Source organism: Alnus glutinosa, chromosome 7 (assembly GCF_958979055.1).
Source record: "Alnus glutinosa chromosome 7, dhAlnGlut1.1, whole genome shotgun sequence".
In the NCBI taxonomy this organism is placed as follows: Eukaryota; Viridiplantae; Streptophyta; class Magnoliopsida; order Fagales; family Betulaceae; genus Alnus; species Alnus glutinosa.
Genome location: NC_084892.1, coordinates 1,346,095 through 1,359,552, shown reverse-complemented (window position 1 = coordinate 1,359,552; position 13,458 = coordinate 1,346,095). Strand labels below are relative to the sequence as shown.

At 35.0% G+C, this 13,458-nt stretch overlaps 2 protein-coding genes across 3 annotated transcripts; one reads left to right on the top strand and one right to left on the bottom strand.

Moving 5' to 3' along the window:
- Positions 1–1,700: 1,700 nt before the first annotated feature.
- LOC133873112 (serine carboxypeptidase-like 51) lies at positions 1,701–5,039 on the bottom strand. 2 transcript variants are annotated; one of them, XM_062310834.1, is made up of 13 exons: positions 4,659–5,028; positions 4,460–4,554; positions 4,273–4,380; positions 3,939–4,179; positions 3,769–3,812; positions 3,596–3,663; positions 3,406–3,511; positions 3,131–3,327; positions 2,791–2,860; positions 2,581–2,631; positions 2,421–2,473; positions 2,120–2,255; positions 1,701–1,991 (listed from the first exon to the last, which is right to left on the bottom strand). In XM_062310834.1, exons 1-13 carry the CDS (start codon positions 4,786–4,788, stop codon positions 1,920–1,922), a joined length of 1,371 nt encoding a protein of 456 aa, XP_062166818.1. In that variant the 5' UTR covers positions 4,789–5,028; the 3' UTR covers positions 1,701–1,919. The 2 variants fall into 2 exon arrangements, 1 of the variants encoding a protein (XP_062166818.1); XR_009901108.1 differs by lacking the exon at positions 1,701–1,991 and having other exon boundaries at positions 2,172–2,255; positions 2,581–2,654; positions 4,659–5,039.
- Positions 5,040–9,880: 4,841 nt separating this feature from the next.
- On the top strand, positions 9,881–12,844 carry LOC133873542 (polyubiquitin-like). The gene is made up of 2 exons (XM_062311259.1): positions 9,881–10,240; positions 11,044–12,844. The coding sequence occupies exons 1-2, from the start codon at positions 10,178–10,180 to the stop codon at positions 12,403–12,405; spliced, it is 1,425 nt and encodes a 474-aa protein (XP_062167243.1). The 5' UTR covers positions 9,881–10,177; the 3' UTR covers positions 12,406–12,844.
- The last annotated feature ends 614 nt before the right edge of the window (positions 12,845–13,458 follow it).

The following is a 13,458-nucleotide window of genomic DNA, read 5'->3' as shown; positions in this document are numbered from 1 at the left end:
TATTAACTTTAAATTTTGACCATAAAATAAATAGCATTCATTTCATTTGAAATTGAGAGGATTCTATTCTAGTATATATATGGGTAAAAAGATTGAGTCGTATATTGAAAAAATGTTATAGTGCGAGTGGTTAGTGGTCAATACAACATAGTTGAGTCCAAAAATCTAAGCTTTTGAGGTTAAGATTTCTGATAGGGATAGATAGATTGCTTGTACCACTAAATTCTATCTAGTAATCCTAAAGATAGAAACAAAAAGTACAAGCCTTGTTAGGTTTGCTTAAAGAAAAAAACAAACTATTGTAAAACTAGATAAGTCTAAAATGGTAACGGTTGAGACTTGAGACCTTGTTAGGTTTACATGGTAAGAACTGAGACCTAATCTAAAGTTCAGGTTGAGAGAACTAGGACTTTGTTAGGTTTACATGACTTTTGAACTCTTCCAATGAAGTATCTTTTTTCTATTATTAGCCTTTTATTTTTAAGCCCTTTTCATTAATGTTTTTGAAGAGGGGATTGAATTTTTGTACAATCTTATAACAAAGAAATATTCATTCTATCAAAGTTTTGTTAAGATCATGAAAAGCGCTAGTCACATATGAAAAGAGACAAGTCAAGTTATCAGAAATTAATGTGAGATTTAACACTTATGCAATATTTTATAATACACATACTCAATACAAAAACAATCCATGCACCCAATATGAGACTAACTTTCTGATTTGTCACAATTTTATTACTAGAATCGCCTAGAAGAAGAAGAAGAAGACAGGAACCATCACCAACTGCTTGCTTTTAGAAATGGTTCAATAACATTAGGTTGGTTGGGGGTTCAATTAGTTGTCTTTCAGGTATACTTGGGTAAACAACCACCCCACTCTTGGAAATGAGGTTTGCACTATATATATGAGTAGAGTAACAATTATCAATACAATAAGTGCTAAGAGTTTGCTTGATTTGTTAATAACTATGATTATTTGATAAAAATGAAAGGAGAAGTACAAAAAAAAACATTAAACTTAGAATTCTGTCCCCACAAATCCCCCCAATTTAAGGATATTAAAAAAGAAAGAACAAAAAAAAATATTGATGATGCATTGTACGCAAATCCCTTCAAATTTTGTCCACATTCCCCTCTCTCTCTCTCTCTCCATTCCAAATATACAATATTATTCGCAAAGATTTGGTTTGGATTGAATTCAACGCTTGGAATTAGATCCGTTAGAATTGGAACACGTTACTCATAATAATAAGACACAAAAAACAAATCATAGCACATGATACCGAGGTGTCATTCAATTTCTTAGATTTTTTTTTATAGAGTAATGTTAGAAAGCATATTTTTATTGCGTAACTCTCAATCCGTCTCAAATCAAACCTCAGATTAATCATTATTAAAAAAAACATATTCAAAATTAATTAGAATTATCACGTCATCATTATAAAATATAAATATAAATACAATTATTCTTGTAACTAGTCACAAGCACTATACTTTGCAGGATGTAGCTTAATCAACCTTAGTTGACCTAGCTACCTTGGCCCCTGCCTGAGCCTTATCAAAAAGATTATTTTTATTTTTATTTTATTTTTCTTTCTTCCTTTACTTTTTTTTTTATTTTTTATTTTTTATTCTCTTTTTTAATTGCACACTTCCAATCATCCTTGCCGTTGAAAATCCAATATAAAGAACCGGTGTAATTTGACAAATTGCTTCTTCATGGAACCTTCCTTCATATAATAGTGAAAAAAAGAGTTGGTCAACTTCAAACCACCAGCTCATCTGTTACAATCAAAAAATAATTTAATTTTCTTTAGGAAGAGATAAACATTTCAAAAATTACAGCTTCATGGTTGCTGCTTGACAAAGCAATCTTCTTCTTCCTCTTCCCTTCCCATATTTCTGCCATTATTGTATTCTTAAGAATGATTCGGAGACCTAGTGATCGTGGCCACCATCTCTAGCGAAACACAAGGCTGATCAACTGGAACCTGAAAATGCGTATTAAAATATTAATTAAATAATTAAATCAATATTTTTTTTTTCATCATTAAAATGTTGATTAATGAACCCACAAGCGATGAATCTATTGAAGATGGATGGATGGATGGATACTTACAAAGTGGCCAGCCCCAAGAATCCAGTAGAAAACCAGGTTTTTGTAAGACTTTACAAACCCTTTTGTAGTTGTATTATCTCTTCCACAATATAAAGGAGTGCGTTCCAAGTTCAAAAAATTTCTCAAGCCATCCCACCTGAATTGAGCATAAAAAATAATAATTCAGTTAAAATATTAATTAAATAATTAAATTTATTAACTTAAACTTTTGAAAAATTTAAGTAGTAGTTTAATAATTAATTTCACTATTTTCTATTAACTTAAATTTTTTGGACCTCAAATTGAAATTTATTACTCTTACTTGAGCTTGTCGACCCATGCTTCTGCTCCTTTGGTTGAGCATATGAGATCAAGCTGTTATATATAGACAATAAAGCCGTTTGAGTTTCAGAGGATGGTAAAAGAAAATGCAGTCAATATATATGTTTCTCTGTTCTGCCCTGTTATGGAATTTTTTTTACCTGTCCATTGTAAATGGTCACTTTTATGCCTTTGGCTAGGAGATAGTCAACCTGGACGACACTGTAAATATGAGCTACCGTGGGAAAAAAGACAAATCAGTTCTAAAAGCTCTTAAGGAGTGAAAATGAAGTTTCTATGGAATTGGTCTGTAAGAAAATGGAAGAAGAGAAAACAAGCAAACTTAAGTAGACACAGACATTTGTTATTACCTCTTTGATTCTGGGTTTCATGTAATCACCAGTCATGGCTGGAAAAACCAAGCGGGACTGTCCACCCCATCTACAAGAAGTAATTGCAGAACAATCTTTAACATTGATCCATTTCTATTAGCTTAACACGGTATTAATGCAAAAATTATGAGTTCGAACTTTGTTTCCGTCATTTATCTCCCATTTCCAGGAAGAATTTGAGCCCACATGCGGTGATTTAATATAATATCCTAACAAAGGTTTCAAACCTTGTATTCGCCGTTTGCCTCTAATTTTAAATAATTAAATAATTTTTTATCTGCTTAAAGTTCCATTCCTATAGTTTTCAGCAGGAACTTACTTTACGTTCTTGGGAATGATCTTTAGCTTCTTTTTAATTCGCCCATTCATCAAGCTAGGAAGATCACGTTCTGTAGCTGGTGAATGTTTTTTGGTGGATAGATATCCCGAGTACTTGTCTATCGGTGCTTTTCCGTTGGATCCCCTTCTCCCAACAACAGGGTCATTGCGAGAGTCCAGCAGGAAGTTATAGAAATCCTGCAATTCCAATCCCATGAATCAATTATATTCTGCGAGATGAGACAGAGAGAGACAGAGACAGAAACAGAGAGGTACCACGTTGTTACTGTGATTTAGAATAAAGTCCTCGAGCTGATTCAGTGTTGATGTTGCATTTTTATAGTTACCTTCTGCCAGCTGCTGCTGAATCTTTAGAGCTAAACTGTGTTTGCAAATTATGAACTAATGTTAAATTAGTGGGAAGTTCAGAATTATTATTATAGTTTAATAGGCAGAGTTTTCAAACCTGTTTGAGCTGTTCAATGTTCTGCCGTCAATTCGTGACAGGTCTTTCAGAAGAGATCCCCATGAGAACTATAATTCAGTTCATAAGTTCTAATCACTACCAACCGAAATATTGTTCATATAATACAAAAAGATTACCATGCAAATGGGTTGCCTCTAGCAGGAATTACATACCACAAAATCTTCAGGAGAAATCCAGCTATCTCCCAATGCAACCCCTATATTTATGCACAAAATGAAAGCCCAAGATTAGGCATAAACTTCTGGTTTCGGTTAAAAATGCACGAATTTTAAGGACAGATGTCAGTTCATTAAACTGGGTCGGAAGAATTTCCTCTTGTTACCTCCAAGTTGTAGCTTCAATTTTCCTGCCTCAATTGCTTTTAGAGCTGATACTGCTAGAGTGACAGCAAATTTTCCACCATATGATTCGGCAAAAATGTACAAGGGACTTTTTTGGAGGTTTTCATTTCCATTAAAGAGCTTCTTCAACAGGGTAGTTAAATCTGTTGCTGCCTCTTTGTCAGTCTTAACCACCAAAGACTTATTCTCCACATAACTAAAGCCTGTTGCCACTGGGCTATCCTATATTGTCCATAGAAAACAAACAGCTTAGGATAAAAAGGATTAAGAAGACAAGATTGTTATATATATATAAGGCAGTGCAGACAATTGTACCACAAATAAGAGATCTGCTTTTAGGAGCCAAGTTGATTTCCGGGGCTTCAAATTCCCGTCCAGTGGACCAATTTCTAAGAAATTTCCGAATGCAACTCCAGAGCCACCCTATGTTATAATACAGAGAATCTGAATCAGATTAAACTCTATATGGAGCCAGAGAAGTGTTGTAAATCTAGGCACTCACAGGGCCTCCTTGGAGCCAGAGAAGTGTTGGCCATGGAGTGGATGGATCCTCAACTCTATGTGGACTTCTATAAAGCCACCAGAACATGTGAGCCTCTACACAGCACAGACATTTCTATGAAAAGGTTAACAACAAAGATGTGAAAGAGAGGAAGCAAAAAGGAGGTGCATGGCTAGAAGATTAATAAAGAGTTATTTACTGGGTCGAACTTCAACATATCCCCATTGCTCGGACCCATCAGCGGTTCCTTTAGCATAGGCAGAGTATCCATGCAGCAAGGGGAAACCAAGCAAGAGAGAAAGATAGAGAAAGAAGTAGTGCTTTTCCATGGCAATTAACGAACTCTTTGGTGATCATATGAAACGGTCTACATGAGAAAATATATATATAGAGAGATCGAGAGAGAGAGAGAGAGCAGAGGCACTATTGCATAAGAAGCATCGCCTATCTGCCTTTGACTGAGAAGAGAAGAGGCACACAGACAAATGGGAACTAATGTGACAAATCCAACGAATCAGGGTGTGTACGAAACATGCAGACGAATTCAACGGGGAAGCATACGTAAACTTGTTGGTTTCGTAGCTTTGACATTAATCGGTTGAGAAATAAGAGAAGTGGGCAAGACTTTGCGGTTACGGATTGTATATAAAAATGATAATGTAAACAAATATTGGAGAGCTTCCACACCTAAATTTTGTGTTACACATAAACTAGCCACAAATTGATTTGTAGTTAATTTTTATAAGTCAATCTAATAAAGTAACATGTAATTCTTTAGCATGTAAAAAACATATTTTTTTTTAATTGTATTAATAAAAAAAAAAAAAACAGATGCTTTAAAAACACGTTACTTTATTAGACTAGTCTGTATGAATTAACTACAAACCAATTTCTAGCTAATTTATGTCGGTATGTATATATGTCATTTATAAGGAACTTAAAACTTTTAGTCTGATAATTATATTAAATTATCAATTATTTCAAAAGTTTAAATAAATAAATAAAAATAGTTGATTTAATTGTTTAATAAATATTTTGAGGTCGATGTAATTTTTCTATACATTTTCCTTATCTTTATTTTTTTTTGTTAAAAAAAATCCTTGTGTTCTAAATGTGGCCCAGTGATTAAACTAATTAAGTAGGATTGAGCGCTTCTATCATAAATTTGACATGGGAAGCTCTATTATCAAGTCCCACATCCCAATTATTGTTAAATGTTAAACTTTGCCAAGACAATCCTTGAAGGAGTAATACTAAAAATCAAAATTTTATTCCATAACTATTCCAACTTACTGATGAAGTCGTGCCAATCTTCCATTGTTATATATATATATATATATATATAATAAAAAAAATAAAAAAAATAAAAAAAAAAAATCAAGGATTTATTGACACTAGCTACCTTCTCAACTGAGTGAAATAATTGTGAGATACCAAGAAATGTGAGGTTGACATATGATTATAAGATATTTATTTTCATATTTATTTTGATGATTAGACATATAACAGATTCTAATTAATCAAAATGTTAGACTTTTTTGCAACCCCATTGAGATCATAATTAAAATAAAATTTGTGTTTTTAGATGTAATCACTTTTTAGATGATTCTTTTTATGTGAAGCTTACAAGGACAAAACCATGTGTAGATTAAGGGGTATGTCCTCCTTGGTTTTTAATTTTTTTTTTTATTAAGTTAAATATATATGTATTTTTAATCTTAAAAATTACGCTTAGCCCCTGCTAAAAATAGATTCTGACTCTCATTCATACTTTTTCTCTTTAAGATTAAAAAAAAATAATAAAATAAAATAAAATCCTGATTCGGTCCGGAAAGCATAGAAAGGGAACTATGATGAAGAGTGGTGAGCTAACTAGTTTTTTTTGTCTTTATTTTAACAAACTAACTAGCTTCTTGGTCAATGTTTGTTGAACAATTCTTGTTTAGCGTAGTTGTAATGACGGCTCTAAATGATCCTTTTGCTTTTTCCAAAGCCTACATACAGGCCCATTGACCGAAGCTCAATAATCCTCGGCCCAATACTTTTGGCCCATGATTTACTGATCATGTATTTTGAAAAGGCCATACCATAGGCCTGATGTGTTTCACCGTGCGCGCGCGCCTCTCTCTCTCTCTCTCTCCCGCAATCTCAGGCGGTGCGAATAAAAATCGAGTATGAGAGAGCTTTAGATGCGTTTTTATAAACAATAAATATAATTTTAAATTAAATCGTAAATTATAAATTGTTTGAAAATTGCGTTTTTAAAAATTATAATTTGAAAACGCAAAAAATCTAATTTTTCAGATCGCAAGTAAAAATGTGTTTTTTTTTTTAAACACAAAATTTTAAAGGCTAATTTGCGTTTTAAAGGCTAAACACACAACATATCAAAATATTTAATGCTCCGTTTGTTTCGACGTAAAATGGTTTCCGTCGTAAAATGGTTTCAGGGAAGTCATTTTTCAGGAAACTATTTTCCGTCGAAAGCATTTTCCGGTGTTTGGCGGGTACGGAAAATCGCAAATATTTTTTTATATTTTTATTTAATCATATTAACTTATAAAAATCAATTTTTATTCACAACATAAAAAGATTAATGTAAAATAATATAAAAATCATCGATGACGAGATTCGGTCACTGATCGACAAGATTCTGACAATTTTTACCTGATTCCGGCTAATATAGCTAGAATTCGAGATAAAGGCCGGAATCCGGACAGTTTCGTCGGAATCTGGGATAGTCGGATCTGGCTAGAGAGGCCGGATCCCGACAAGCTGGCCAAAGCCGGCCGGGAACCGGCCTGTTTGGCCAGGGCCGGCCGGGAACTGGCCTCTCTGGCCAGGGCCAGCCGGGAACCGGCATCTCTGGCCAGGGCCGGCCGGGATCTGGCCTCTCTGGCCAGATCCGGCTAGCCGGACGGAATCCGGCTCTCTGGTCGGAATCCGGCCTTTCTGGCCAGATCCGGTTAGATGATCGGAATCCGGCCGGTCTGGCCAGATGGCCGGATTCCGGTCAAATTGGTCGCCGGAATCTGGCTGACCGGATCCCGGCGAAGGTGGCCGGATTCCGTCGCCAGATTCCGGCAATATTTCAATGGTGGTCAGTTGCTTGAACGTGAAGGTCGACTGTGCCGTTTAAAATAGATCAACTGCGTCTGGCATCTTCGGAAAATGATTTACGCTTTTAAAATACGTAAATCATTTTCCAAAATTTACTAAGCATTTTTGGTCAAACAGAAATCATTTTCCGGTTGACTATTATTTTCGCCCCTACCAAACACAGGAAAATGCCGAAATCATTTTACGCCGAAACAAACGGAGCATAAGTGGTTCAACTTAACAAGCTTACATTCACTGATATAGACGATTGAATAAAATTCACTATCAAAATGATGAAGTACAAAATGAAGAGGTAGTTATAGAAACTGATAATTAAATAAAGAGGTAAAAGAAAAGATAAAAAATACAGAGATTAAAGTGGTTCGGTTTATGGCTTATATCCACACATTAAAGCCTTATAGGCTACGTCTTTCCTTCGTATTTGATCTAAATACAATGCTCTATTTATAGAGCTTTACATGTGATTTGAATAATTTCAAATACAAATATATCACTTAGATTAGTGTTAACAAATCCCTTAATTTGCGGTAGTCAAATCATCTAAATCCATTAATTTATGAGATGCAAATCAATAATTATTTCAAAGGATTTCTATCCTTTAATAGACCCCGCAAGATGAACGATCTATTAGTTATTGTTGATCTTGAACATTGAATGGTTGAAGAATGGCTACGATGGCTTGAATTGGAACATCGGTTGCTATAACCGAAACTTTGACTTTGACAACTTTGACCGTCATCGTTTACTTTAACCAAAATTTCAACATAGGCGACTGTGACGGGAATGGGGCCGACTATGGGCTTAAAATGGGCTACTTGAACCACACAAAATGCCTCCTGCCTTTTGGCCTTTTTTTTTTCTCCAACCGAGTTTTTTTTCTTCGGTTTTTTCTTCTTGCTTTAAGATCTACATAAGTATTACTATCAAGAATAAAATATATTAAAAAATAAAATAAACTCCCATATCTCATTTTATTTTTTGATACCACGTGAAAATCAGAGACAAAACGATAAGAGAATAAAGGGAAGCAAACTAAACAAAAAAATAAAAATTGAAATCCACATGATCGAATACTGGTGTTAGCCTATATCTCTAATATCATATTGAAACTGATAATTAAATAAAGATATGAAGGAAATAAATGAAAAGATATAAATATCAAGGTGGTTCGGCTTATAACTTCCATCCAGACGTTAAAGCCCTATAGGCTATATATTTCATTCATATTTGATCTGAGTGCAAGGCTCTATTTATAGAGCTTTACATGTGATTTAAATAATTTCAAATAAAAATATATTCCTTAAATTAAGATTAACAAATTCCTTAATTTATGATAATCAAATAATCTAAATCTATTGATTTAGAGCATCTCCAGCGGTTGGAGTTAAAGTATCTACTCAAAAAGTATCAATCTCTACTTTAACTACTGGTTATTTTAAAAACACTCTAACAATAATATATATTCCACTCTTCATTTTCTTTAAATAATATTTTTTTATTGTTTTATTTTCTTTCCCTCCCTCTTCTCTCTCTACAGTCACTCCTCCTCGCCGGTGGGTTCACCAGAATTCTACACCCAATCAACTTCCTGCCAAAATAACAACAAACACCAATTATCTCCATAATTGATCAAACCCAAATTCACAAATCAGGGGACACGGGTAAACAGGGATTACAAAATCGTCCCCAACAAATCTCATGGGTTTGTCTAAAATCCAACAAGAGATTCACACACACACACGGCTGGATGTTCACAACACAGCCAACACGCACACAACCGAAATTACTAACGCCACTATAGGGAACACACCCAATCGGCCAACTAAGGAAAAATCCACAGAAAAACCCCTTTCAACCGCTGGAAGTCGCCAAAAATCACTATTCAACCGCTGGACGACGACCCGCAGGAAAATCGGCGCCTTTGCTCAATGGAAATCGGCGCCTCTGCTCGTCGGAAAAAATCGGCGCCTCTCCTCGGTCGACCCACCTTTCTCAGATCTCATTTTCTCTGATTCTTCTCTTTCCTTCTTCGTTGAATCCTAAATGGGGAAGTGGGGGAGAGAAAGAGAGAAAGAGAAAATATAATAAAAATTAAATAATTGATGAACAGTAAATATCCAATAGTAGCTATTTACTGTTCATAAAATTATAAAAAAAGTTAAAATAACTATTCTGCTATAGAAAAAAAAAAGAGATAAAAACTTTTTGGTTATAATAACACTCCTACGGGAGATGCTCTTATCGGATACAAATCAACAATTATTTGGGAAGATTTTTTATCCCATAACAGTAGTCCGTCAACCAAAACTTCTCTTCGAAGTAAAGAAGAGGCAAACCCTGTGAAAGAAGAAAAGTGGTCGAGAAACTTCTCCAAGAAGCCGAGGAGAGACTAAAAAGAAGACACAAAAGGTTTGGAGCCCACCGCGGTGAAATACAAGTGACCATTACACGACATTGTTGTGGTACTAAACATTTGATCGGATTCCCAGTAAAAAACCAGTCTACATAGTAGAGCACGGGTCGAGTTCGCCATCAGATACAAAATTTTATCTGAATCATTTCAGGTTTTCTTGTTATCCAATTTTGCTTTGCGTTGCTATGGCACTGACAAATCGCAATCCCAGTTTCCCGTCGAGCTCCTCGGACTCCACTGACGAAGAGGTCCCTATATTATCATCTTCTTTTTTTTTTTGTCTGAAATCCAGTCTTCATTCCATTTTTGTGATTCCTGAACTGATTGGATTTTTGAGACTCGGAGGAGCAATTTTATTTTTGTTTTCTTTGACAGAAATGAATCGAAATAGTTTTATTTTTGTTTCTCTGTAAAGTGTTGGGTGGGTGCGAAAAGGGAGTAAAATTAAGGAAAAATGGAAGAAAATTGTTTTAAACGTTTCTCTCACATTTTAGGAAGACAATTAGTCCGCTAAAAGAGCAATTTCAACGGTGGGTCGTACACTAAATTGTAAGAAGAGATTTAGTGGAAGGAAATAGAATCATTACCTTACACTCAGTGTGTATTAGGTATTTGTTTTATTGCATTTGCACCTGTTTGCACCTGTTTGCATAAAATGTTGCTTGGGTTTGTCTGTGATACATGCTCATACTTGAGGTTAAGCGTCTTACTTGATCATATTATCATGTACTCATTTCTAGATTATATGAATATACAAAAGTAATTATTCTCTTTGTATATGTAATATGAACCGATCAAATATCATTTTCCATATAATGGCTTGTAACACATGCCATAAACTGCAGCTTAGTTTGGCTTCCTAAGTTTATATGGTGCCTACTACATAGTTGTTTGTGTTACTGCTCTCCAGTCAAATTTCTGTTCTCATTGAATAGTGCGAAGTGTTTCCTGCTTAAAGCCAAAGTGGTTTATTTTGTTTGTCCAAGAATGTATGCTATTGTTAAACGAGTTTTGACTGCTCTCAAGGAAATTATACTACTTTTTGCCGCAGATATGTTTATACACGAAGATCGAAACCACATTAGCCTTAAAAGTTAAAAGACATGAGACAATTAGCAATCTTAAAGCATTGTTAAGTGAGAAGGCAGGCATTTCTGAGAATCTTCAGGATCTCTTTTTTGCTGGTAATCGGCTGATGAATGATCGGAGGCTAGTTGATTATGATATTCAGCAGGGTTCCACTGTCGACCTTGTTCTTCAGAATGTATTTGGAATTAGATTATATGTCAAAAAACTTTCGGATCAGGAAATCATTGAAATTGAAGCAAGGTCTACTGACACTATCCAAAATATCAAATTAATCATTCAAACCAAGGAGGGTATTCATTCTGATCAGTACACTCTTGTCCACAATGGAAAAGTTCTTGAAGATGAAAGGATTCTATCCTCCCTCAATATTCCAAATGAAACAATCTTTCATTTGGTTTTCAATCCAAAAGATGTCTTACCAATTTTTGTGAGAACAGTGGCTGGAGAGATGTTGAAACTTGAAGTTAAATTTTTGTTTACTATTGGTGATGTCAAAGCAATAGTTGGGAGCATGACTGATGTCCTCAACATTGATTGGGATCTGGTCTATGCAGGAAAGAAACTTGAGGATTGCAAGACTTTGGCTTCTTATGACATAAAAGAAGAAACCATCTTAGAGATGCTTACCGCCTTGATCCAGATAATTGTTAAGGTACAGGGTGGGAAGACCATTACTCTTGATGTACAACGATGTAACACCATTAAAAATGTCAAGGACAAGATTTTTCAGAAACAGCCTGGTGTCTGGGACAATGATTGGCATCTGATCTATGCAGGAAAGAAACTTGGAAATTGGAGGACTTTGGCTTCTTATGACATAAAAGAAGAAGCCATCTTAGAGATGCTTCCTGCCTTGATTCAGATATTTGTTAAGGCATGGGGTGGGAAGACCATTACTCTTGATGTACGACGATTTAACACCATCAAAGTTGTCAAGGACAAGATTTTTCAGAAACAGACTGGTGTCCTGGACAATGATTGGGATCTGATCTATTCTGGAAAGCAACTTGAGGATTGGAGGACTTTGGCTTCTTATGACATAAAAGAAGAAACCATCCTAGAGATGTGTCGTGCCTCGTTCCCGATATTTGTTAAGTCATGGAGTGGGAAGACCATTAGTTTTATTGTTCAACGAAGTAACACCATCAAAGATGTCAAGGACAAGCTTTCTGGTAGACTGCGGTTTCCTGATCATCTTGAGTGCATTTTATTTTTCAATGGGAAAAAGCTTGAAAACGGCTGTGATCTAGCAAGTTATGGTGTCCAGATGGATTCCACTCTCCATATGGCCCTTTGGCGTTCCGTTGATAATTCAGATAGCTGATATTTGCAAACTATACCAAACTGTACCGTCATTCGTATTTTGAAGACTAAGATTGAGAAGAAACTGCGAGCTCCCCCAAAGGTAATATACTTTGATGGTGTAGCATTGCAGGATGACCGTTCACTGGCAGATTACAGGATAAACAGGGATGCAACATTGATGGTTACTTTTTGAAGTTAGTTATCCCTGTAACGGAATCTACATGCGTCTTTTGTTTTTTTTTTTTTTTCTCTCTATAATATGTAGTTAGAGAATACGGTGAAAGTGTCTTCCTTACAACTTATTCAGACGTGATGCCAAAAGGGTCAATTGCAATATGCAAATAGAAAAGAAAAATGTATATATAATAGTAGTGGTTCATGTGCTTCCTTTTATCTTCGACAAGGTTTTCAATGAAGTTTCTTCAGCTAGGAATGTTTCTTAGTTTATTTAAGACTAAGCCTGCAGTGTCTGATAATCATTGATGGAGTTTCAACATAGGCTCCTTTCTGGTTTGAATTTCCTCCACAACTTGACACCATGCCAATCCTTGTGTTGAGTCACTTGGATTACTTAAAGAAACATTTAAGAATTTGGAGGGCTTGCATATATTGAGTGAGATTTGCCGTGTGTTATGCACACCCTTTTCGTAATGCTTTGGGTATTTTTTTTTATTTTTTATTTTTAAAAAAAATATTGTGAAATTGGAGGGCATGCATATATTCACTAGCATCACCAATGTCTTTGACTACGAAGAGCCATACAAAGGAGAACTAAAAATGTGACAATTTCAACTAATGAAGTTGTACGAAACATGCAGATAAATTCAAAGGTACAACATACACGAACTACTTGTTTTCGTAGCTTTGACATATTGGGCTGACAATGGAGAAGTGGGTGAAGCCGGCAAAAAATACTTTGCGGTTACTTATTGTATATGAGTACGTAATGTTAGAAATCACATTTTTATCTCATAATTATCTTACAATGTTAATGTTATAATCTCAACCAACTCTCGTATCAATGTTTCCGAATGGCCAATTTAGGGGTGTGTGTTTTACCTGTATTTTGTCT

Excerpts from the sequence above, each read along its gene's own strand:
- LOC133873112 (XM_062310834.1), bottom strand. The coding sequence starts at position 4,788 with ATGGAAAAGCACTACTTCTTTCTCTATCTTTCTCTCTTGCTTGGTTTC. Across the intron at positions 3,328-3,405 it reads TAAATCACAGTAACAACGTG|GATTTCTATAACTTCCTGCT; the intron begins GTACCTCTCTGT and ends TTGGAATTGCAG. Across the intron at positions 1,992-2,119 it reads TTCTTGGGGCTGGCCACTTT|GTTCCAGTTGATCAGCCTTG; the intron begins GTAAGTATCCAT and ends ACGCATTTTCAG.
- LOC133873542 (XM_062311259.1), top strand. The coding sequence starts at position 10,178 with ATGGCACTGACAAATCGCAATCCCAGTTTCCCGTCGAGCTCCTCGGAC. Across the intron at positions 10,241-11,043 it reads CGGACTCCACTGACGAAGAG|ATATGTTTATACACGAAGAT; the intron begins GTCCCTATATTA and ends TTTTTGCCGCAG.